Below are 27,462 nucleotides of genomic sequence, written 5' to 3' on the forward strand. Positions count from 1 at the left end.
ATATTAATTACTTGAGTGATCATTAATTAAATAGTATATTAATAATGAATATATGACTAATAAGCTCAGTATGTAAAAAACAGTGAAGTACAACAATTATGTATATATCACTCACATATCTGTAAATAATAATAACATTGATTTTGATTCACTATTTCCAAATACATTAGAAAATAAATTCATAAGCAATAATGAAGAGAAAAAAAGGTATTTGACTCTCTCCAGACATTTCAAGTGAACCAGTCAACATCGCTCCTACATCAGTAAAAGCCGAGAAAAATAATTGGGAAAGTTGCAAACCTATCTCAATCATATATGTATTCACAGTGAGTAAGTGAAGACATCACAAGAAGAAAGCTGCGATCATCAGAAATTTAAATAGGTGATACTGCTGATAATAAAGTTGGAGAGCATCCTGCTCATAGATGGAAAAATATGGATGTGATATGAGTTATTTAATGGATCTGAAACGCTGAGCAGTGTATTTGTAAATGTTAGAGATCCATCATTAACCACATCACCTAGGTCATAGAGTGTATTAGTTCTACCAAAAAAAAAAAAAATGACCTGTCATCTGTCAAACTGGAAACATTCAAATGGCAACCGCGATTTAGGTGTTCCTGCATGTAAAATGACTTGGGATGTCCCCTTAACGGATAGCTCCTGATAAAAGAATATGAAATCAAATTGTACACAGCTTAGTAGAAAGCAAGCACTCAAGGAAAATAATTAATGTCAACAGCTATCGACTTATTTTGGCCACTTATTGATGACTTATTGATAACCATATTAAACGAAAGAATACGAAATCAAGAATAACAAACATATTTTCACCAAAGGTGTTGGCAAGCTAAAATACCAAAACTTACAATGGAATGGAGAGTAATTAAGGAAACCATGAGAAATATCCTAAAATTATATGGGACAAGTTAGAGGGGAGAGAGAAAGATAATGGTTTGGAGAAGAGCATACACAAACTTTGGATTAAAGAAACTAGGCAAGACAAAGAATACTGGAAGATCCAAGTGATGATAATAAGAATAAATATAAAACTGAGAGAAGAAACTCAAAAAAGGTTTGCAAATAATAGCATGTGAATAAAACCCTTCAAGAAATTGAAGGACACAATACAAATAAGAATATAAGAAACTGTACCAAGAGACAAAAAAATCTAAAGAACAATGTACAACAATAAAACAATATAGAGGCAAAGATGGATACCTGACAGAAGATCTTCTTAGAGTGCTCTCTTCATTTTTGAAGGTCAGCAACAAGTCTGATAAATCTTTCTCTATCCTCTGTGGGTCTCAATAAGGATTGAGTAGTGAGACCTGTCCAGTCTGATGTTTTGAAACCATGAACATTTTCTCATACCCGGATCTTTGCATCCTTCAATTTTTTCCTCCATTAACAACCTCAAGAGCTCATAATGTCTTCCCAGGTACACATATCGTAGATAACTGGATTTGTGCTTCTTGATAATGTCAAGAAGTTTTCTATCATGGTCTATTTTATGCAATACTGCCTCATTACTGATTGTCATCCATGGTATTTTAAGGAGTCTTCCAAACACCCACAAGAAGTCATCCAACCTTTTTATAGCACTTGGGTTCATTGTCCATGTCTTTGTTCCATAAAAGAGAATGGAATATATGTATGTTTTCATGACTTGATACCTAGTATCAAGTGAAAGAGTTGTATTAGTCAAAAGTTGTTTCATTTTAAGGAATTCAGATCTTGAGTATTCAATTTGAGCTTAGATTTCAACTTCCAGGTCTATATCTTGGTTTATCTATGCGCCAAGGTATTCAAATGTATTGACATCTGGCTTCTATGGTGGTGAACAATTTGATAAGAAAGATAAAGTTACTAAGATGGCAGGATCATTTTGAAAAGCTGCTCCAGAAGGAACTGGATGGAAATGATGAGTATAAAATAGAAAAGGTAGACGACTAAAATGGAACAATGGAAGATATAGTAAAGAGTCACTCCAGGCTCAGAAGAAATAAAACGAGTCATAGAAAATATAAAGAATAACAATTATATTCTAGGTAAAGTAGTAACATGGGGGAAATATTAGAAAGACGAATCAACATAAATAATTTAAAGATAGACAGAAAAAATCAAGATCGATCAAAGAAAAAAGACTTCTTTGTTTAGAACATAAATATATCCTAAGAATTATAGAGGGAAGATTGACAAAAAGTGCGTTGTTGAGAAATAAAGGTAGAAGAGGATGATCATGAAATAATAAGAGGCACGTAAAAATATCTTATAAAGAGCAAGTGTTGAAAATTGGATAACTGCCATAGACAGAAAAAAAGGGAAAAGCGTGGAAAAATTCTAAGCCCTGGGGCCCTGACACCCACAGTTGAACAGCTGAAAGGGATGTATTTGTGGAATTTCCATATTATACTCGGTCCGGCGAGGGTTTGTACATGCAAATAAAAGTAAAACTAATCATTATAGTCCATTGAAATGTTACATTTTTATGCCTTAGCGTGTATTTCTTAGAGGACGCAATTTTTTTTATTTGTTGGAAGGGTAAGTATAAGCTAAAGTTAAGTATGGGGGGTCGTCACCCTTGTCCCCCGTCCGCCATCTTGGAATTGGAAAAAGGGGGCAAAGGGTTTTTGCGCTGTATCCCGTAAACTAGCTTCTACAAAAAATTTTATCGGACATATTTGTAGCCAATTTAATTGTCTACAACTTTATTTCTATTACTTTTAATTGTAAAATGAAAAATAAAAAAGTTATAAACAAAAATAACTAAAAATTTAGGAATAATTTTCTTGGACCTTATAATTTTTTTCTGGTCATTTTTACAATAAAATGACATCAGAGCAATATCATAGAGGGTTTTCATATCATTTTAAATTAATTTATTATTTTGTTAATATTCCTGTTATTATTAATTTATTATCCACCCATTCAGCCACCACAAAACTTGCCCAATCTCGTGCGCTTGCGTCGCACGAAAAAGCACCAATTAAAGTTTAATAAGAGCACTGTACCAATATTATTCCAAGATAAATTTCTTGGAAATGAAAAGAACAAAACTGCTCTATCAGAAGTGGGTTTTAGTGTCGACCAGGCTGAATCTGATGCAGATACAGTCATCATCCGTTCTGCTCTTGCTGCATTCCAAGTCTGTGACTGTAGTAGCAGAAGACATTGACATTCTTGTCTTGCTCACGTCATTAGGAAGGGAGCAGTCCAAAGTGTCCAATTTTTTTAAACCTTTAAGAGCATAAGTCGCATCAATTATCCTGTTCTTCAAGTTTTATATATGGTGACGTCATTACAGAGAATTTGCTGCTTCTCCATGCACTTTCAGGATGTGACAAAACATTGGTAGCTTACAAAATCGCAAGTAGCTGAACAGTATTATTTCTCAGTGAGAAAGCCGACCCATATTTGCCCACTATCGTTGGCGAACGTTTTTTCTTCTCTTTATATGCTGGACATAAAGATGATTCTCTAATAGCATGAGATACAAACAATTCCCCAAGACAGTGACCAAAATTACATTTAGCTTATCATCGCTTCCGCCAATACAAGGTGCAGCTCATTTCCACAGCGTTAGAGTTTATTACCAGGAAGCACTGCAATCCTGATACAGATCAATAACAACAAGGTAGAATTAATCGATAAATACACATACTTGGGTCATGAAATTAGAATAACCAGAGACAACCAAACCTGCGAGCTAAATAGACGAATCACGTTGGGATGGGCGGCATATGGAAGGATGAGAGACATTTTTAAAACAAATATCCCAATTCACCTGAAAAGGAAGGCATTTAACCAATGCATCTTACCAGTCTTGACCTACGGAGCAGAGACCCTAACTTTAACGAAAACTACTGCCGAAAAACTGAGGGTAACACAAAGGCGAATGGAGAGATCAATGCTGGGCCTGACCTTGAAAGATCGCGTGAGAAATGAGGAGATACGCCGGCGAAGTGGCGTAGACGATATTATACTGCGGATCAATACACAAGAGTGGAGGTGGGCTGGACATGTTGCTAGAATGGAAGACGGAAGATGGACGAAGAGATTATTGGAGTGGAGACCAAGAGCCGACAAGCGAAGTCTAGGCAGACCACCCACCCGATGGACCGACGACCTAAGGAGAGTAGAAACAAACTGGATTGCAGCAGCTAGAGATAGAGAGAACTGGAGACGTTTGGAGGAGGCCTATATCCAACAATGGATGTGAAAATGGGGCTGGATGATGATGACTGCAATCCTGAAGATTGGGGCTGGAAAAAGCATGGAAAAATTTGGGCACCAATCAAAACTTTCAAAACTCCAGCACACCCCGAACTTCTGAAATTAATTTTCTTCAGATGCAAGGGAAACTGAAAGTATGTGTGGTTGCCGACAAGTAGGCCTCTAATGCTCTACAGTGTGCCTCAATTGTTCTGGAGAAACCTGCAGTGACATTATGGAAATATTAAAATTAATCGAAAAATTTGAAGATGAATTGTCCACAATGACGTCATTTCTAACTTCCGTTCTTTTGCAAACATTCTCCTTCGATACTGAATTAGATCCTGAACCGCAGCCTGGATCATCAAAGAAAATGAAAAAACAATAGCTGGAAAATTTTTTTTAAATATATAATTATGCTCAATATTATCAATATATCATTAAAAATTAATGAAATTAAACAAATTTGTAGTGAAAATTACTCTATGTAAAACCCTCTATAATATTGCTCTGATGTCATTTTATTGTAAAATGACCAGAAAAATAGAAGGCACAAAAGAAAATTTGTTCAAAAATTTTTTAGTTATTTTTGTTTATAACTTTTTTATTTTCAATTTTACGATAAAAAGTAATAGAAATAATGTTGTAGAAAATTTAATTTTCTACAAATAATGTTTTATAAAATTTTCTGTAGGATTGCCAATTTAGGAGATAAATCGCGAAAACCCTTTGTCCCGTTTTTCCAAGATGTCGGACGGGGGTCAAGGGTGGCGTCTCCACATACTTGAACTTAATCTTATACTAACCACCCCCACATTAAAAAAAAATAAAATTGCATCCTCTCAAAAATGTAATTTCAATGTAACTTTTCAATGGACTTTTAATATTCAAACATAATCTAATTTTTATTAATTATTGAATGGAGAAAATGGTTGAAAAAGAAGTAAGGATCAGGTACAAAAAGCAAGTAGATTAGCAGGATGCCTTAATAACACTATATAGCGTAACCGACACATTAACTGTGAAATGAAATCACGAATCTGTAGGGCTAGTATAAGACCAATAATCATGTACGCATCAGGAACAAGCTCTGACACAACCAAAACACAGAATGCTGGAAACAGCAGAAATTAGAATACTCAGAATAATTGCAGGAGACACGCTGAGAATCCGAATAAGTAATGTCCGTGGTATAAATGAGTGGACGCTAAATAGAAAAAGAATGGAACAATTACACCAGTAGAATGGCGGATATAAGAGTTGTTCAAATATTAAAGGTAGAAGATGTTCTAATTTTTATTAATTATTAAAAATTTCAATGGACATTCTAATATAATTGTAAATTACTTTACATGATAAACCAGAGGTTTTGAATACCTTTTCCCGCCATGTACCACCAAAAAATATAAAATCAGCTTTCATTTTCATGTTGTTTAAACTCACCCTATACCCAGTATTCCGATTATTACTTAACACTGTTCGGTATTGATGACATAAAATTTAACGACGTCCATTAATTTCCTTAAGAAATATTCTTTGAAAAAAGTTAATATTAATAACAGTTTAATTTCAATGTTAAGTATATGCAATATTTTTAAACCATTGTTAACATTCTGTATGCAACGTAAAAACATACAATACTTTCCTATAAATTTTCCAATCAGTTGTGCAATTCAATTTTGAAACTACAATTATTTCGACCTTAGAATATTGTATTGATTTCGGTGGGAATTGGGACAGACAGTTAATATATATAAAAGTCCTTGAGTGGTGAAGTTTTATTCTTAAAAATAGTATGAGGGCAGTGATAAGGGTAGTTGATGATTACTTAATCATGATGTCGACCCAGTTTCAATTTCGTAAGTTACAGAACTGTGTGGGTACGAAAATAGTCAGGGTCAAATTAAAAGAGGTGTAGTCACATAACAGAATGTTTTGTTATAATACGATGTTGAATATTTTTTTATAAAGGAGTAATTAAAGTACCGTTTCCTTTTTTTTATGATTTTTCATGAAATGTTTCAGAACAATCATAATTCGATACACAAATTATCGATAATTCAAAGACAATTTGGGTCTGTAATTTCAGCATACTCTTCGTAATCTGATCGAGGATCTTGTCCTTTTGGATTGTCCTTTGATCAAAGAAAGTTTTATTGATAATAATATCTAATATTTTTTAGCCTTAATTTTTCCATGATTTAATTAATGCCTTCATTGTTGGTTTCCATGTTTCTGTATTTGCGAACTCAATTTGAGAGAAATCCATAATTTCTTATTGTTTCTTTTTGTCTCCGAAAAGTTGTCTTTGAATACTGAATTAATAATAAAAATCGCTGTTATTTTCCACAAAATATAGACAATTTGACATGCTTCGCCGAAAAACCTGGTCTGAGAAGAATGAGAATTCATTTTAAACCATTCTGTTACTATATATAGTAAACTTCCTTTAATCGGACATCCTACGACCCAGCACACTCGATAATCCGGCACTTTATGATGTCAAGTCTGATACTATCATCCTCTCATGGCTTTCTCGGTCTTCCAATAGGGTTCTTCCCCTGCATTCTTGCATACAACAGTTTGTTCGGAAACCTGTTTTCTTATATCCTAAATATAGGTAAGTCCGGGAGAGTTGGACCACATTTTTTTGGACGCTCGCTAAAATTATATTTGTCAACTTATTAACACTATTATTTAAGCGTTTGGTAAAGAATTTAGTTTTATACCCTTAAGAGTTTACTTTCTAATTGAATATTATTAATAAAGGCTAGATTGCATTTTTTCCAAAAACTTTGCATGGTCCATCTCACCCGGACGTGTCTGGGTGAGATGGACCAGTAGCTTGGGAGAGATGGACCAGGGGTAAAAAGTAGGATCAATGACTACAAACCAAGTATAAAGTAAAAAATATGTATATTTTACATAATAACAAATGTTGCAATAACCAAATAAAAAAACAAACAAGTCTATTCTTTTGCTTTCTTGACCACAATCTTCATCTTAATGGGAAACTTCCCTTTCTGTGACATTATTTCCCTGGTACCGCAAAAGTCACATTTTACTTCAAATCTAGAGCAACCTTCATGAAACCACCGAGAACACTGTACACACTTCACCCAGTCTTCTTTTTTTGTAGTTTCATTGTAAGCCTCTCCACATCCCACACATTCCTGTTCATCCCATTCTTCTACTGACATACCGTCATCTTGGACTAGATCTGTAGAATCATAGCTTTCCGATTCTGAACTTTCAAACTGTGTCTCTTTGCCAGATGGTTCCTTTTTTGGCTTGAGAAACTTCTTTTTTGATTCAATTTTTTTCTCAGTTGATCTTGTTTCTTTTTGTTTTTTTGTTTATCTTTCATGGCTTGCTCAACTGCCTTCCTTTTTACAACAGCAATGTTCTGAGCTGAATTTAATAGTTCTGAAACAATGTTCAAACATCTCTTAACGGTTACTTTCTGCGTGAGAGAAGGGACGGGTGATATATGTTCTAGAAGTTTAAAAGGAGTCATTTTTGACGGTTTAAGGCTACTAGAAGTACTGGGAATACTAGCAAGATCAAATTTAGTTCTTGGTACTGCACAGGAGACAGAAGAATCAACAGTGTCACTTGTTGGCACACTAGTTACAGCATTGACGTGTTGACCGATAAGTTCTGCATTGGAGGCAACAGGATCAACCTCGCCGGTTGGTGCACTAGCGAGAGTGTGCGCCAATAATTGGACAATGGGCACTGCACCGGAGGAATCGGGCTCTAGGTAGGCGTAGGCTGGTATTACAAACATATCTAGAGGGACTATGCCACAAGCTTGAAATCCACTCGCACCGTTTTGTACACCTGCAGCATTGGTCCATGCAGAGTTGAGAAGTTTTCCAGACTGCAGACGATTGATCTTTCTGGATGGATTGTTTGTAATGAAATAATTACAATCACTATAAAAGTAGGACTTACGTGATTTGAAAAAGATTGTGTGATTTGAGTCCTTCTTGCTCCGTGTACACTAAAACTTCCAAGGAACTTGGGTGTGAAGTGTGACCATCAAGTAAGAGAAGTACTTTCCCAGTTGGTGTTCTAGGTTGGAAATGACTTTTTAACCAGTGCAGAAAAATTTCACTAGTGACATAAGAAGATTTTTGTGACATTTTTACAACTGAGTCAGGAGGCATCCCGTCCATGAACTCAACTTTCAAGTTCTTGCCCTTCATTATGCAGTATGGGGGAAGAAATGTACCTTCACCGCTAGCAAAAGCTAGAACAGAAACGGTTTCACCCTTTTCCCCTGACGTAATGTAAGTTACGTCAGGGGAACGTCAAAGTTATGCCAATTTTTGGAACCTTTAATGGCAACGACATTTCGTGGCTTGTTGTTCAGTTGAAGAACGGTTTCGTCCATGTTAAAAATGTGCCCAGGCTTTTCAACCAAATTGTTTTCCAAAATAACACTTTCGAGTAACTTAAAGTACTCTTCCACACACTTCGTGTTCATTCCCTTAGCTCGGGATACAGATACACCTTCTGATTTTCTAATGGTAAGAGTAGGATTTCTTAAAAGAAAAGAGTTTAGCCAATCATAACCAGCTTTTCTAGTTTCCTTGTTGAATTTGTGAGGTAGTTTTAGCTCTTCGGCAAGTTCAAACGCCATGCTTCTCACTGAATCCCTGCAAGGAGTAAACCCATGAGCTTGTAACTTCTTTATGTGACCTACAATCTTCTGTTCATTTACTCTTTCTAAAATGGAAAAAACCCTAAGCTGTCCTTCGTAAACTTTTGTTTTTTAATCCTTCTTTTAAGAGTGGTCTTAGGAATTTGATAAGCTTTAGCAGCAGCATTGATACCCATTTCTTTATTTTCCACCGCATTAACCGCTTATATTAATGCATCTTCCGTCCACGCCCTTCTACGGGTATTCTTTCTTACGTAGTTAGTTGGCATTTTTCTGAAACAGAAAAATGCCAGCTACGTTTTAATACCAGTCGTTTTAATAAAAGTAACATTTAAAAACGTTGCTACTGGTCCATCTCTCCCGTATTGAAATACGTGGTCCATCTCTACCAAAACGTACTGGTCCATCTCTCCCAAAAGTCCGGGTGAGATGGACCACCTCATAATTCGCATTTTTTACGTACACAGGTTAACCTTTTTTAGCCTTCTTAGGTTAACTTACTACCTATATGTTTATTGACATAAACATATAGGTTTAAACTTTAAACATTGACATTAACAACACCACACAACGAACAGCATGTCTTCACTGTAACTGAAGCATACTCACAACAAACGATGGTAGCGCTCGAGCGTCACAGTTCGGAAATAATGGACTGGTCCATCTCTCCCGGTGGTCCATCTCTCCCGGACTTACTATGGCGTGCCCATTGAAGACACTGTAGGCGGACATAATCAGATAAAGTAGGTTCTTTATATAAATATATATTATAAATGATATATACATAAATGGACAACATGGATCTTATGAAATTTCTTGTGCAGACTGCCCCCGATCTTATATAGGCTAAACAAATAGTAGAATCCAAAACAGGATTTATGAACATTCCATTTCTGTTCGCAATTCCGATTCAAATTCAGCTCTGAGGGGCTTATCCCCCTACGAAGGGGTTTTAGGGGCAAGCCGGGCGTAAAAGTGGCAAACTTTTTTGCATATTGTTTGAGGCCCCAAAATTGACATTCTCTGCAAAATTCAGTTTGTTTGTATGATTTTTAGAGGTATCTCTGACGACCGGACTAATATTCGATACAAAAAAAGTATTGGATAAATGATAAGAAATAATTCTAAATTGTCAATTAGTCTATCTACAAATACTCAAGGCCAGTACGAGTATATGGTTCTCAACTGTGGAGACTGTTGATAAAAAGACAACAAGTAACGGGCGGAGAATCCATAATCATGTGAATGTTGTGACAATCCAGTTCCTTGACACCTGGAATAAAAAGGGACAAAACGCTTTCGGGTTAGTTTTTGTATTTAATAGGAAGCCAGAGCATAATAGGATATAATGTTGCGTGTTCAGCTGTTAATAAACATTAGTTTTATATTAGAGATATTAGAGAACTCGGTAGGATGGGCTCTTAGTTTTAGGAAATTGTCGATAAATTAGGGCAGGGATGGGGAATTTTTTTCTTTCGCGTGCCAATATTTACTAAAGAAATAAATGCGGACCAAGCTGTTGCATTTTCGATTATGTTGTTTGGCTGAAATAAAAATATTGATTTTTCGGAAATACTTTTATTGTGCAATATTACAAAATAAACGATTGAGATACCAAAACAGTCGTAGGTAACTTAATTAAAATTTTATGTTATCTATTAAATAAAAGACTTTGTGGGGATATAAGACATGTGGAATTGTTTTTGTTTTTGCATGATTTCGTCATAATTCGGCTGCATTTGTGAGGATGACATTTTTAGTAATGGAAAAAGCTGGTCATCCGATAGCCTATTACGAATACAATTTTTTCTTAGTTTCATTGGAAGAAAATAGCGCGCCAAAACAACAAGGTGTTGCCAAATTTGTCAGGACCGAAATTAATTCTTCACGCCTTGGGCGAGAAACTGCTTGTTCCTGTCACATGGTTGCGAGACCCTTATACCAAACTTTGAGAATGCCTTTTCTTCCTCTTCGATCTCTTGCTTTGATCTTTTAGATATCACCTTCAGATCCCCACTTCTGTCTCTGCAGTATAACTGCCAGCACTATTTAGGAAGTTATTTAGCCTTTACAATGAGTTTTTTCTTCAGTCTTTCGTGATATAAAGAGTGTATCAACCCAATTTTTTGAGGAGAAAGTTGCAGGTTTGCTTTTTTTTGTAAGTTTCTCGTTGTAGTGTTCTTGATCCGCTTAGCAGTCTGTATTGCATCAGTTCTCCCTCGAGAACTAGTTGAAAGTTTTCCTGATCTTACTTGTGCGTTCACTCATGTTCCTGAACTTTATATTTTGAGTTCCAGATAAACATTGCTGAGATATCTTAAGTTGCTTGGTTTGTTCTGTAAGGGTACACAAATCCTCCTCTAATACTGGTTTCTGACCTGATGTTGTGGACCTGGTAACTATTTCGTAATTGGCTGACCATTCTTTTTTTATTGGCATTGCCTAGCTCAAGCTCCATTACCACGTTAAAGGGAAACAGCACGAACGGAAAAATTATTTCACATCTACTAAGTTTAGGGAAAACATCGTCGAATACATTCTAAAACATCCTGAAACGTCCTCTCAAATTTCAGTAATATCATTCAACGCTATCAATAATTATAAATAATTTATACAGAAAGGAGTAAATGTTTAATTCAGTAACTCCTTGAATAATTTAGGAAAACTATTTGCTTGCCAATTTAATTTATCAATATAAAGATAATTTATTTAACTAATGCCACAAAAATTTATTGATATGGTTGAATAAAGTATATATTTCATAACAATATATGGTTGGGACTATACGCAAAATTAGAAGAAAATTTTTACCTTTTTTCAGGTTTGATAACACGATAATCGCTTAAAGCCAAATATGAAGAATAGGGCGTTTAAAGCCCTAAGTAATAATGAAATTAATTAATTTTTGCTACTGCAATCTTTACCTTCAGGTGCGTGATCTTGGTGGATAAAAACGTTTTCTTCTTTACCAAATGAGGCAATTTCTCTTTGACTTCATCAGTAAGCTGTTTGAATAATGCTCGCCATTTATTTTTCCATTTTTTGACATTACAAATTTCCTGTTGACAATGATGTTTTTGCGTTCTTTGGGATCGCATTATCTTTGTGTGTCTATTGTTAGACTACTGTTTGGTTTTGCGAGTATTATGGATGACCCAGATTTTATCGGTGGTTATGAAAAGGCCCAAAAAGTTAGTCGGTGATATCTCATATCAGCAACTAACAGTTTTGTTATTCTCTGTTCTGGAAGTGTTTGTACATGCTCTTATTAAATTTTTTTTTGAAAGCTGGACATACAACTACAGTTCAGTGTTGGTTCTCCTTAGCTTCTATTGCCTTTCTTCTTTCCTCCGAATATTTTCCTGGTCATTTACCAACATTCCTTTCTCGTTTTGGTGTAATTGCCAAAGTTCACCGTCACGAGGACTACTGGTCTTGTGATGGTTTAATAGATGCTTAATTTTGTTTTGTTTGTACATCCTTAGCTCTTAGTACATGTCTCAGGGCCCTTTACTGTCCGTCATCTATTATATTTCCTTTTGTTCGTAGTGAAAATTAATTGGGAAGAAGGCAAAAATAATGATCATTAGTAAGAACAACATAAACGCCCAAATTACAATAAACGATACCAGTTACCAATAAAGGATACACCGTTAGAAAGAGTTAAAATATGCTACTTGGGCTGCAATATTAAGGATAGCTGGGATCATAGCTACGAGATAAAAACTCGTAAAAAAGCCAGAAGCCATTTTAACGGCCTTGGTAAGATTCTCTACAACTAATACTATTTAACGTATTCATTACGCATAATCAATATGCGCTTAAGAATTGTTAGATGTTAAGTGTTTAGTGTCCTCCTAGGAATAGACAGCTGGAGTCTCACAGAAAATGCCGTAAAACGAATAGAGGCATTTGAAATGTGGTGCTATCGACGTATGTTAAGGGGACAACACAACTAACATAACTATTCTCCAGGGGATAAGAAAAGAAAAGAAATTATTAACTCGTCGTCAAAGTTATAAAGTGATTTGTTCTTCTTTTTATGTAGACATGACTCTGTCTGTTTTCCAATGTGCCTCCAGTACGTTGTCGTTCCATCGCTTTCGTTGTCTTCCTACTGATCGTCTTCCTATCGGGGGACCGTCTTTACTACTCTATTCGTTGTCATTCGGCTTATATGATCGTTCTATTCTAATCTTCTATTTCTTATCCAGTCCTTGATGTTCTCCACCTTGCATTTATGTGTGTACTTCTAGCTCTGTCCCGTAGTGTTTTACCATTAATTTTTCTAAGCGTTTTCATCGCTGCTATTTCTAACATCCTTTTTGTACTCTCTGTGTCAGGTTGTGTTTCTGCCTCGTGTGTCATTAGTGGTCTGATGACTGTTTTATAAATTCTGCCCGTCAGTTCTGTCATTTGCATGTGGCATAATTTGTATTATATTAGCTAAGACTATTAGACTAGACGGGATCTGTAGAAATTCAGACCATAATGGACATTTTCCATAGGAAGCTATTTTTTGCTGGAATCTGTTTAGGATGTGCCCCATATCGATAACCACGATATGCGCAGTCGCAAATCCTGTGCTTAATTTTTTATTTAACAAAATCTGAAAACAATTAAAAATTTCTCATTTTTTTGCTCCTATTTTCGTTTATAATTCGGAAAATATTGATCCTAGAGAAAAAACTATAAGTTAAAAGATTCGTTATTCAATTTTACACAATATTTCGTTAGCTAGAAATTGAAAATTTAATGTTTATTGTTGAAAAAATAGCAATAATCGGAAAAAAAGTACAAAAAAATGAAGTTAATCCTTTAAATGTTTTCGACTTTCTGAGCTTGACTTACAATCTCCATATTCCGCCTAGAAAAACTTTTTAATATTTTTAAAACGTGTGCTAAATTTTGTTAAGATCGGTCGGATAGGTTTTGCATAATAATTTTGCAATCCAGCCTACTGGAAAAAAATCGCAAATTTTCAAATTTATAGTAGGCCCTCAATAAGGCTCTCAGATAGTTGCATATTTTTGTTTAAATATAAAGGAAGGCTCAAACTTTCAAACGTTTTTTGTAAAATTCAAATCGGTTTACTAGGAGAGCCTAGAAAATTTTTTAAAATTTTAAACATTTTTTAGGCTTATAAACAAGTTGAATAACTTTACGAGCTTTAAACATATCAATTTCAAAATTTTTACACTTAACATTAAAAGACGCTTCTTTAAAAAAAATAAAGATACATTCGGCTTACTGGTTGCCGAGATATTCCACCACCTGGTCCCCCACCACCACCTCTCATGCATTCCGAGCGACATTTTACGCGAAAACGGTTTTTTATTTGTCTTTTTTATGGATGTTGCCATGAAGCGCATTACGTAAAATTTTCATATAAAAAGTACTAAACAAGACGAGGGTATTTGTTTAAAAACGAGCCCTCTATCACTTATGGTTACACGGCAAATGCCAACTTTGACCTTCAATATCTCGGCAACCAGTAAGCCGAATGTATCTTTTTTTTTAAAGAAGCGTCTTTTAATGTTCTTTAAGTGTAAAAATTTTGAAATTGATATGTTTAAAGCTCGTAAAGTTATTCAACTTGTTTATAAGCCTAAAAATGTTTAAAACTTTAAAAAAATTTCTAGGCTCTCCTAGTAAACCGATTTGAATTTTACAAAAAACGTTTGAAAGTTTGAGCCTTCCTTTATATTTAAACAAATATGCAACTATCTGAGGGCCTACTATAAATTTGAAAATTTGCGATTTTTTTCCAGTAGGCTGGATTGCAAAATTATTATGCAAAACCTATTTGACCGATCTTAACAAAATTTAGCACACGTTTTAAACATATTAAAAGGTTTTTCTAGGCGGAATATGGAGCTTGTAAGTCAAGTTTAGAAAGTCGAAAACATTTAAAGGATTAACTTCATTTTTTTGTACTTTTTTTCCAATTATTGCTATTTTTTCAACAATAAACATTAAATTTTCAATTTCTAGCTAACGAAATATTGTGTAAAATTGAATAAAGAAACTTTTAACTTTTATAGTTTTTTCTCTAGGATAAATATTTTCCGAATTATAAACGAAAATAGGAGCAAAAAAATGAGAAATTTTTAATTGTTTTCAGATTTTGTTAAATAAAAAATTTAGCACAGGGTTTTCGACTGGCGCATATCGTGATTATCGATATTGGGCACATCCTGAAGGGATTCCAGCAAAAAATAGCTTCCTATGGAAAATGTCACAATCCAAAACAGATCCCGCCTAGACTATATGTTAAAAAGTGCAGTTGACAATGGGTCTCCCTGCTTAGACCCTTAACATTTCATTACTTTATACATTATTTCTCATATTTTCATGATTAGTTTTTTTTTACAAAATTGCTCGAAATATTCACTTATAAATAATAATGAAAAAACTAATCATCAAACTAATACAAATAAAGCGACGAATAAGAAAGTTTACACCTTTTTATATTTGATTTTGTCCCGTCAATTACTAATTGTATAAACTTTTTGTAGAACAGACAGTAGGTTATGTATATTATGAATTGTTTCTCGATATTGCGGAAATACAAAGAATAGAAACTTACAAATTTCAGATTTAATATTTATGTAAATGATTTCTAATGAGTTTTCAATAGTTCGGTACTGGGCACATTAACCATCATTATTACTGACAAAATTGAAGAATATCTTTTGTTAAATAAATAACCCCCGAATACAAAGGAACTAGTTGGAATTTGGAAATTACTATTTAATGCCGTCACTCCATTGTTTAAAATATTTGTCGTATTGCACACAACTTTTCAGTTTTAATTCAGTATTCGTGTCGAAAGTACAAGTCTCTACAAGTGTTTCTCCTTTTTTTTTTTGTGAAAACAGTTGTACAAGTAAGTTAACTATTTAACGTTTTAAACTTTAATAAACGTGCTATGAAATTTAAATATTTTAAACGTGCTATAATTGGATGCTACATTAAAAGTCGTATAAATAAACACCTATTTCATTGCTTACCTGCTCCAAAAAAGGTTCAGTGGTTTTAACCGATTATTTTGATAATAAAAAGACAGTTGATGAATTAAAAGGCTGGAAAACTGTATTAAATTTAAAACTAAATCCTAACACAAGAGTCCATTGCGTATTTAATAGCAGATTTACAAAATCAATTTTTCAAAATATAAACACAAAGCTAAAAATTTAATTTTGATTAACTGAAAGAACTTCATGATATGGGCGAACAATAAATAACATTTTATGTAATTGTCTGCTGTACCTTGGTCATTTTACGCATAGCAACACAGGACAGGATACATAATACCTTCTTCTTCCTTCTTGTATGTAGGTTTAAAGCCTGTTTCTTCTTCAATGTTAGCCTCCTAAATTGTTTAAATTATCGCACCGTCTTTTTCTTGGTCTGCCAATACTTCTTCGTCCATGTGGTGACTTATCTCGTGCTATTCGTACAATCCTATCCTCTGCCATTCTACGAATGTGTTCGTTCCACTTCTGTTTCCATTTTGTCACCCATCCATTTATGTCTTCTATATTGCATGCTCTTCTTATGTTTTCGCTACTCTCCCTATCCAATAGACTTTTCCCTGATATTCGTCGAAGTATTTTCATCTCTGTTTTTTCTAGTAGTCGTCTCGTTTTAGATGTGTCAGGTCTTGTCTCCGCCTGTATGTTAATATAGGTGTAATTGCTGCTTTATAGATTCTTGTTTTTGTGTCTTGTCTTAGGTGTTTGTTCTTCCAGATTGTGTTATTAAGAGATCCCGCCGCTTTACTTGATTTTAAGCTTTTTTGTCGTACTTCTTCTTCAACGTCTCCGTAACTAGTTATATCTATCCGCAGATATTTAAACCTTGCTTCCTGCTTTATTATTTTCCCATCAACTTCGATTTTACATCGTAGTGGGTATGTAAGTCATACATTTGGTTATTTCTGCTGATATTATCATATTATATTTCTTGGCTGTTGTATTGAAGATGTGTGTTAATCTTTGGAGCTCGTTTTCTGTATCGGCGATTAATGCGGCGTCGTCTGCATAACATAATATTTGGATTTCTTTCTTTCCCATTCTGTAACCATGACCTTTATGTACTGCTTGTATTATTTCGTCCATTATTATATTAAAGAGAAGTGGGCTTAACGAGTCACCGTCTGACTCCGCTTTGTACTAGTATACACACTGTTAGATTTCCATTTATCTTTGCCTTTATTCGATTATGGAAGTAGATGTTTTCGATGGTTTGTATAATAGTGATTGATATGTTTCTTTTATACAGTTAAGTAGGTGTAAGATGTCTTCGACTTAAATGCGATCGAAAACCTTTGTCAGATCTATAAAACATAGATATGCTGGTTTATTTTACTTGAATATCCTTTTCTGTTATTTGTCTTAGTACAAATACGGCGTCTACGCAGGATCTTCCTGATCTGAATCCTTGTTCATCTGATAAAGTTGTTAGTTTATTGACCATATTGTCCATATTTGTTTTTGTATACCATAGAAGTCGCTTTCCATCCTTTTTGTAAACTGTTCCCAGTGTTCATTTTTTGTTTCTCTTACCAACTGTTTTGTTTCATTTCATATTCTTCTATAGATGTCTCGGGATTCTGGAGTATTTAATGTTTTGTACTTCGTGTAGGCCTCTCGTTTCTCTTTACATGTCTCTTTTATTTCTTTTCTAAACCATGGTGTATTGTTGTTGTTTCTTTTGTTCAGTATGACTTTGCGTTTTCCTAGAGTTTCTGTTGCTGATTCTTCAATGTTGTTTTTAATTTTCTCCCAGCTCGCGTTTATATCTTCGATTTCGTCTATTTGTTTCAGCTTTATCTTCTGTGCTAGCCTCCTTTGGTACATTTCTCTTGTAAAGTCGTTACACAGTGATTCTACATTGAATTTTTCCTTGGTGATTTCCTGTAGAAAATGTTTTAATGTTATTTTCATTCTTAGTCTTGCTAGTACTAGTTTGTGTTCACTCCCTCTGTCTACTGAGTTTAAAGTTCGGATGTCTAGAATCTGCTTTGGGTGGATTTTTCTATTAGTGACTATAAATTCAATCATAGATTTGTGCCCCCTGGAGTTTTTAAATGTAAATATATATACTAGAGCTCCTAGTCGAAAAGTGTATTATTGATTCTTCGTTCTTTAAAAGCACTGAGATTAACCATGAGTTCTTCATTTGCATTGACATGGTTTTCATTAAATCTTTGTTTTACTCCTGGAACTATTTTATTTCCGATTCGTGCATTAAAGTCACCCATAAGAATTACGGGTTCTTCATGAGGTATTTCATCCAGGATGGTTTACAATTGTTCGTAGAATGCCTCTCGTTCCTCCTTAGGTTTGCAGTCCTCGGGGCTATAGATAGATATGACATTTAATTTTTGATAGCCCATTGTGATGTTCATATGTATTAATCTTTCGAAGATATAACGGCAGTTATTTATGCTATCTTTAAAATTTGTATGAACAAGTATACCTACGCCTGCTCGTGCTCGTTTTTCTTTCTTCACTCCACTGTATGTTAGAAAATATTGGTTATAGTCTCTTTGGCCTTTACCTTTCTTGTTGGTTTCTTGGATTGTGCAAATGTCTATGTTTTTATTTATCAGTTCTTCTATTATCTATTGGTCTTTATTGTTGAAAGAAGTAATGTTCCATGTTGCTAATCTGATTGTGGGCTTATTTTTCCTTCTCGATTCCCTTTTCTTTGCGTGGTTCGTCATCTTAGGTGCCGTCTGCGTCCGAAGCTTTATATCGGTTCTTTGAGCCTTGTTTTCTTTTACATTGGGTAGGATGCTAACCTGGTCCATTAACCCTCCTCTTTTATCCGGTATTGGGACCGGCTGTGGGCATGAACGCGGCTTCTGAGCTACTCAGTCCACCCAGTCCTCGCGCTCATAACCCCCAGGCAGAGTTGATGCATAATACGTTTATTATTATTATAATTAAACCTAACCTAACTTTTAGCTTTCTGTTTGCTTTGTTTGTGTGTACATTTTGAAAAATTGTATTTTTTAAATCTCTTACTGCTCAATAATCTCTTGTGTAAGGATAAATATGTAAACAATGGAATATAATGTCTATATTTATACGACTTTTGCATTCAATTAAGTATAGCACATTTAAAATATTTAAATTTTTTAGCAAGTTGATTTTTTTCATTTATATTATGTACTATTTCATTAGATTCATTCTAAATAATAACTCTTATTAACTAAAAATTAATTCGAAATAATCTTAGAGATTGTTCGGACATATTTTTCTTTCTTTTTCTTCAAATGTATAACCACTGTTTTTAATTATCTTTCATATTGTTCGAAATATGACATCTCCGCTTTTTTATTATCTAAAATACCGCAAATTGTGACATAAAATAAAATTTATGTGGCATTATTACCTAGAAGATAGTAAAAATATGTACAATGTTTTTGATGTATTTGTATAACCACTATTTAATAATATAGTGGTATATTCGTATACGTCCGCTGTCGCAATTCGATGTCGTTTGATGTTCAATCAAACCCTGATTGAACGAATCGTTTTACCCAATATACGACTTAATTGATGTCGCATATGGATTAGTTAAACATTTTGGATTTGAGAGTTTGTTGAAATTCAGTGTTCTATTCCCCAATAATTTTTCAATTTTAATGAAGAAAGAAGAAAAGGAAGTTTTCTGGAAGAAAATGTCAAACAGGACCTATATCACACGAGGAAGTTATTGCACGCGAACAAGCCAATAATCCTGTTTCGTATAGATTAGTGTTTGGACGAAGTGCAAACGGATATTCAGAAAATATAAATCTACCTATTCCTCAGAGACATAATTACCTCATGACATTTCTGGAAAAATAACTTTAATATCGCTCACTCAAAGCCTGACAGGAAGTTTCCTATCGACAAAATAATGAACCTTGGATACATTTGTAATCGAGCGGTAACTGAAAGAGAGGAAGTTATTGTTTTTCTGGCCAAGTACATTAATGAAAATTGGTAATGATATGGAAAGATACTGTCAAGAATTAATCACTGGACTGTAACACAATAGCATTCGGTTAGAATGTATAGTCCCTCTCCTGGCGCAGATCAGAAAGTTTTACAGGAAGTTCCTTCTTCATTAATCAAAGATCCGATATCAGGAATACAATTTTTTGCATGAGACCGGATTAAGTTCTCTATACTTATTTCTTATGGAAAATGTTGGTTTAGTGTTCGGTAAAGTCAAAACATCCTGTCGTATACCGAAATTCCACTGAATATTATTCCTGTATAGCTTTCGGATGTTTTCTGTTTCTGTCACTATATTTATTTCTTGTGGTTCGTTTTGACTGTCACAATGATAAGCTCATGCTTATCTAATAACCAGAAGGCAACACATACATATTGTCGTTAGGCATCCTTCTTTAATTTATCATAACCACTGAGTATTTAATTTCCGACTATTACATAAAAATTATAAAATTATTTTTACAGCAAAAATTTAATTTTTATTATAAAAACCTCTTTGTTTGTAATTTAATTGTATATCGTTAAAAAATATATCGTTTTCGTTCGATAAAAAAATAGTTCTACTCTTCTTTTTTGACCAAAAAGGTAGGGATTGAAATTGTTGCAAATGCGATTTCCTATGAATCATCTCGTTTATTATTAACTTCACGACGTGAAGTATGTATATACCATGCGGTCCATATGTAAGGAATAAATTCATTTTTAGCGTTATTATGTACTATCTGAAAAAATCTGAAACAGGTCGATTTTTATTCTTAAATTGATAATTTGCAGTATGAAAATATTATCCCCTTCCAGCACCCCCTTTGAATTACAAGCACCCCTCGAAAATTTTTAATAACAAAGTGGGTTGTGTGGCACCTTGTTCGAAAGGGATCCTCTGTTCAGCAATCTAAAGTTTTTTGAGTTTGTGCAATCATAACTGAGAAAATTGATTTTTACAATTAAATTAAATGTTCAACTTGACCACCAATTTTCACTTCTTAACAATAACCGATGCTATTTTGGAATTCTCGTACATTTTGTATGAGCTCGGGGATTATTTTGTTAGTTTCTTCCGTTATCCTAAATTTTAAATCAGCAATATTGCCTGGTCTATTAAAATATACTTTAGAAATAATCAGGTATTTTCGTATCTGTTCTGCTAAATATTAGGAAAAAAACTTTAAAGATAATAAAACATTAGTAAAAAAGCAAAATAAACAATTGATATGAATCTAGTAGGCTGCTGCTGTCATTTAGGTATTTAAAGTTACTAAAAGACGTCAGTATAATATTTGTGCGCGTATTAAATTGAATTATGTCATTATGTCTCATTTATCCTAGGCTCAAAGAATAGAATAATTTTAATTATGATTGGTTTTGGTAATAAAACAAGAACTCAAAAGGAGGTTTGTGAAATGTTAAATAATAAATACCCTGGTCAACAAGTTTCGCAGTCTACAGTTAGAAAAATTGAAAAGAAGTTTTCGTTATAATTTACTGATGAAAAAAAGTTAGATGTACTTCTAGAGATTGTGGAAAATCCGCATAAGACAACTCGAAAACTGGCCGCCGTCAATGATGTAAGTAAATCATCTATTTTGAGAGTTTTGCATAAAGAAAACTACCACCCTTACAAAGTTCAGTTGGTTCAGGAGTTAAATGAAGATGATTACATATAGTGACGAAAGTACTTTTTCTCTCAATGGAAATGTTAACACACACAATGTGGGGGATTGGAGTGATACAAATCCTCGCGTCTTTCGTGAAACGCATACTCAATTTCCAAAAAAAAAATAAATGTTTGGGCACGTATTTTGGAAAGGCCTGTTTTTCTCAATACTAACTTAACCGGCGAAGTATAACTGGAAAAAGAAAAATTAAGCAAATAAAAAAGTCAGGAAGAAAATCAATAAATGTGTGGTGCGGAATATTTCAAAACAAAATAGTTGCATTTTGCACGTATAGTTAGAAATTATTTTAACGAGGTTTTTCCCAATACGTGGATTCGAAGACGTGGAACGATCAAATGGCCGGCTAGATCCAAGATTTGACTCCTCTCGATTACTTCTTATGGGGTTATTTAAAATCTAAAGTATATTTTAATAGACCAAACAGTATTGCTGATTGAAAAGTTAGGATAACGGAAGAAATTAACAAAATAATCCCCGAAGTCGTACAAAATGTTGTGCGAGAATTCCAAAATCGCCTCGACTATTGTCAAGAAGTGAATGGTGGTCATTTTGAACATTTAATTTAATTGAAAATTACATTGAAAAATAGATTCTAAATATTATGTGACATTATTATCTTTATTCAACCTAAAGTTTTGTGATCGAGACATTGTCAAAATTTTACATCTTAAAAATCAATTTTTTTAGTTATAATTGCACCAAACTTAAAAAACTTTATATTTCTGAACAGAGGACTAAAATCCTTTTCTAACAAGGTGCCACACGACCTCCTTTGTTATTTAAAATTTTCGAGGGAGTGCTTATAATTCAAAGGGGGTACTGGAAAGGGATAATATTTTCATACTGTAAATTGTCAATTTAAGAATAAAAATCGACCTGTTTCAGGTTTTTTTCAGATAGTACATAATAAGGCCAAAAACGAATTTATTCCATACATATGGACCGTATGGTATAAGTATATTTGTATATAAGCAAAAGTGGAGAGAATTATATTTTATAAAATTTTGATCTCTTTAATTTTTTTAAAGTTAATAATAAACGAGATAATTAGATAATTATGTTTCTTGCCTCCCTCCCTTTCACTATTTTTTCCTTACGGTACAAAAACGGTTTTCCTTTAAAATCAATATGGCGGCTGACGCAACGGCGAAATTCAGTAAGGATTTTAAATTTACACTACTATCAACTCCCCCCTGAAGGTTAAAATAATAAAATTTGGGGCAGCTTGACATGCAAGATCAAGTGCTATCCCGACAGGACTAAGATGAAAATACAAATTTAAAGCATTATTAATTTCATAATAACTTCAGTCATTATCTCATGCACTCTGAAGTCTCTTGCGGGTAATAAAACAATAGCAAAGATTGCCTTAAATTTTTAAATGATTCTCAATAATAAATAAAATGAAACTTTAATTTGATGATTTGATTTTCAGGATATTTTATAAATGTATGTTTTCTTTGCAGAATTTTTTGTATGAGTCAGAAGGTAGAAAAACCAGTTCTATCCGGTCAACGCATCAAGACCAGAAAAAGAGGTAGGTGGTGGAAACATTCAAATAAAAAAATATTTTTTAAAAGATATTTATTAAAATAATAATTTATAAATATTTTTAATAATTGTACATTACAAGCTTTTCGTTCATGTGTGGAATTAATACTTTAAAAGATTTTTGTAGAATATTATATAAATTGTATTTTACTTTACATTTTGGCTATATCTAACGCGAATTACTCATAAGAAATGCATTGTAAGAGAAACGTATCAATAATTCACAAAGAAAATAATATTTTCGTAAAAATAAGGAGAAAAAATTATTAAACAAGATAATTCATATAAAAAATTGAGCCCTAACTAGTTTCAGAAGAACAATAAAGCATGAAAAAATTCAAATAGAATTTTAGAAAATAGATATTACAACGAAAATATGGATCGAATTTAAAAACAATATAAAGTTTAAATCGTTATAATAAAAGAGGTGCTATTTGAACACTTTAATCGATCATATTTTGTACAATATTGTTATACTGTCACGACATTCCAATCTTATAATATGTTAATATCTTTTTGGATCTAAAATTTTATAACATGCAGTAGACTCGCAAGAATCCAACAGTGAAGGGACCGAGAGGGAGTCGTATTGCCCTTTTTATTATGAAAGTTTTTTTGTTTCAATATGGAGAATTGTACGTACATTGTTACAATACAAATATTGAGTACTATTTTACGGTCATTGTAGTAATAAAGACAAATTAATTATTCAAATGTATTTGGATTAGAGAATATTTTGATTTAAAATTTACTATTCCAGCGACAACCATGATTTTTTTTATATGTATAAACTATTTCCAACCCCCCGAATTGGGGTGGTAACCACCCCCAGAGAAAAAGCACATATGGCCATGGGGGTAGATTTTGATCTTTGAGCATTTTTTAACTACTGTCAAAATTTCAACAAATCGATGCACATAAAAAAATTCAGAGGTTTTCTACTACTTTTACCGTTATATCCTATATGGACTATATAGTGCTAGTCAAAAGTCCATCCCCTCCTCGTATCTTTTGAACGGTTATTGTTATGATAGTGAACTTTGGAGGGAGGTAATAAACAGACGTAGGCTTCTCAACTAATCATAACAGGGGACGTAATAGTGACAGATGACGTTACAGCGCCACGGTGACAATTAATTTTACATAGGACCTTATGACAAGTGATACCTCGTTTGAAAGGTATTGAAAATACTTATTCAGTCATAATAATTTTGTTTGGGTTTAAGCTCATTTTGATGAATAAAGTAAATAAATACTAAAATTGTAGCTTCTCATTTAATTAATAAATATTTAACAACTAGTTCTTATAGTAAGTGTTCAAAATGTGCTCCATCTACTTCCTGACAGTAATGCATCCTATTTCTAAACTCTTGCCGTACTCATTCAAATGTGTCGGGGGAAATTGCCCTATATTCTTCAACAATCCGTTGTTTCAAAATTTCAATATTGTCGGGTGCTGTAGCGTAAACTTAATATTTCAAGTATCCCCACAAAAAAAAATCTAATGCTATGAGGTCCGGTGACCGAACTGGCCATTCTATCTTACTACGTCGTCCAATCCATCTACCACGATATTCTCATCTAGGTAACGTCTTACTGCACCATAATGGTGTGCAGGAGCACCATCTTGTTGGAACGTTTTTTCCAAGTTACCGAATTCATCTGGATTATCCTCCAGAAATTTCAAGTATTAACGGTTCAATTGTATTTTGTAACATCTCCAGATATACTTCATCGGTTAAGTTAGTATTGAGAAAAACAGGCCTAACTATGTGGTTTCCCAAAATACCTGCCCAAACATTAACTTTTTTTGGAAATTGAGTATGCGTTTCACAAAAGACGCGAGAATTTGTATCACTCCAATACCTCACATTGTGTGTGTTAACATTTCCATTGAGAGAAAAAGTACTTTCGTCACCAAAACAAATTGTTTTTATATAATCGGGCTGTTGGTTAATTTTATTAGGCATATTTGCACAGTTCTAGTCTTCGGTCGGGGTCATGAAAGTTGGTGCACAATTTTTAATTGTTGAATGGAAGCTGTCCTAATTCTTTTTACAACTGCATTATAATTCCACTAATAAAAGGTTTTGTGAAATTCGCCACATTCTTAAGTAATTTAAAATTGTGTTCAATTCCCATTGAGATATGAAATAACATTAAAACGTCACAAGACAATATCTTCACAGCCTTATTAATTCATTTTTAAAATATTTACTATACCTTGGTTGTTTGTAATTGACAACGATGTAATATTCAAGGATGGCACATGTTGATATTTTTACATGTAGCTGGTCAACGACGGAACTGACGTCTTATTATCGGCTACAATGTCAGACGTTAATTTGACAGATGGTTAAGAGCGTAGGAGCAAAATTTCGGGCCAATGCTTTTTAAATGCATTCATTTTTTTCGAATCCTGAAAAAACTAACAAATATTTTTGAACAATTTAAACGCAGAATGAAAGATTACATTATTACCAAGGGCCGAAAGTCCCTTAGAATAAACAAAATGTTTTTTTGAATGGGATATTTGAAAATAAAAATCACCCTTCTTTTTCACCCCTGTAACTTATTAAAATAAACATTATAGAAGTTTTCAGGGACTTTCGGCCCTCGGTAATAATGTATTCTTTTATTCTGCGTTTAAATTTTTCAAAAATACTTATAGTTTTCTCAGGATTCGAAAAAAATGAATGCATTTAAAAAGCATTGGCCCAAAATTTTGCGCCTACCCTCTTAATGTGAATATAGTTATCCCCGATATTTTAAAGTTAAACAGGTACCATTATAATATATGTTAAGTAAATAATTTAATCTGTTCTTTTTGGTAAATCAATAAATTCGTTAAACGTCATTATATCTTTTATTCAAAAATGTAAATAAAAAAATGTAAATAAATGTAATAAAATGTGAAAATAAATAATTATTGTACATATATATGTACCAAAAGAATTTCTTTCGTAAACCACTGACATTCCGGAAACAAGAGTCAGTCATTGTTACTATAATTGGTTTCAAATGAGTGTAGAGTAATAAATCATGAAGTGTCATAAAATTTGCCTGAATTTCGGTGTCGTCATGGGCGTAGGCAAATGGACGGATGTCAACTTCGTCGTCAAAAATTGATGTACCTCAAAATATCATATTTTGGATATTTTGTGATAACCAATTTTATTTAATTTTTCGATTAACTTATTCTTCAAACTCGTATTCCATTATATGGTCATTAAAGCTAATTACATTTTTATTTATAAAAACAAATTCACTTCCTTACTGAACGAATAAAAGCATTAGAAGAAACTGATAAGGGTATGACGCACCTCCTAATATTACTAAGAACTAAAATAAATCAACATGAAGACTAATAACGCGTAATGAGGTTTTACTTACACTTTCATTATAATCCCTCTTTTATTTTATTATTATCATTCGACATTCGAGTTAGTAATTGTTACTACACCAATTAAACGTACAGTAATATTGTGATATAGAAATAGTGAAAAAGTTATAAAATGGCGACATTTACTCCAAAGAAAAGAGGTGTAAAAAATTCTCCGCTATCTGTTAGTGAAAAAGTTATAATTTTAAATGTATATGATTGCATAAAACACGATCACCCTAGTTTGTCTGTGCAAGAAAGTGTTGAGCGATGTGCCCGAATGACTGGAATTGGACAGTCCACGATTTTTAAATTATTGCGAGAAAGAAAGATATCAGGCCAGTTAAGTCCATGCAAGAGAAAATCAGGAAGACCAATAAAAATCTTAGGTGAAGACACCAAACGTGACATTCGAAGAAAAGTTCATTCGTTTTATTTTAAAAAGGAAATACCCACCCTTAACAAAATACTAATGGAGATAAGCCAAGATAACGATATTCCTTTGATATCCAGAAAACTTTTATGGAAAACTTTAAAAAGTATGAATTTTTCCTGGGAAAAGCCCAATCGAAAGGCACTATTACTGGAAAGTGATGAAATCATTTGCTGGAGACGAAAATATTTGAGAACTATAAAACAGTACCGCAGAGAGCACAAGAAAATTTTTTATCTTGATGAGACGTGGATAAACGAAGGTTATATAGTCCAAAAAATGTGGCAAGATAAAAATTTAACAAGTGCTCGCCAAGCTTTCATAGAAGGCCTTTCGACGGGTATTAAAGTGCCTTCGGGAAAAGGGAAGAGGCTTATAATTGCTCACATTGGAAGCGAAGAAGGATTTTTAAAAGAAGGTTTGTTAAGCTTTGAGTCGTGTCGGACGGGAGATTATCATGAGGACATGAATTCGGATGTCTTCGAAGACTACTTCGGGGAAATGTTAAAATTTCTTCC

At 33.4% G+C, this 27,462-nt stretch overlaps 1 protein-coding gene across 2 annotated transcripts in view; it reads left to right on the forward strand.

Moving 5' to 3' along the window:
• The window catches only part of kra (basic leucine zipper and W2 domain-containing protein kra), a 63,135-nt gene that overhangs the window by 2,529 nt on the left and 33,144 nt on the right, over positions 1-27,462 (forward strand). The window contains exons 1-2 of one of the 2 annotated variants that reach the window (XM_072523551.1): positions 15,755-15,773; positions 23,045-23,115. In XM_072523551.1, coding sequence (XP_072379652.1) covers positions 23,055-23,115 — 61 coding nt within the window. In that variant the 5' untranslated portion in view covers positions 15,755-15,773; positions 23,045-23,054. Of the gene's footprint in view, positions 1-15,754; positions 15,774-23,044; positions 23,116-27,462 lie in introns of those variants that run through there. The other variant, XM_072523550.1, reaches the window with a different exon arrangement.

The sequence above is a fragment of the Diabrotica undecimpunctata genome, chromosome 2, assembly GCF_040954645.1.
Source record: "Diabrotica undecimpunctata isolate CICGRU chromosome 2, icDiaUnde3, whole genome shotgun sequence".
Classification (NCBI taxonomy): Eukaryota; Metazoa; Arthropoda; class Insecta; order Coleoptera; family Chrysomelidae; genus Diabrotica; species Diabrotica undecimpunctata.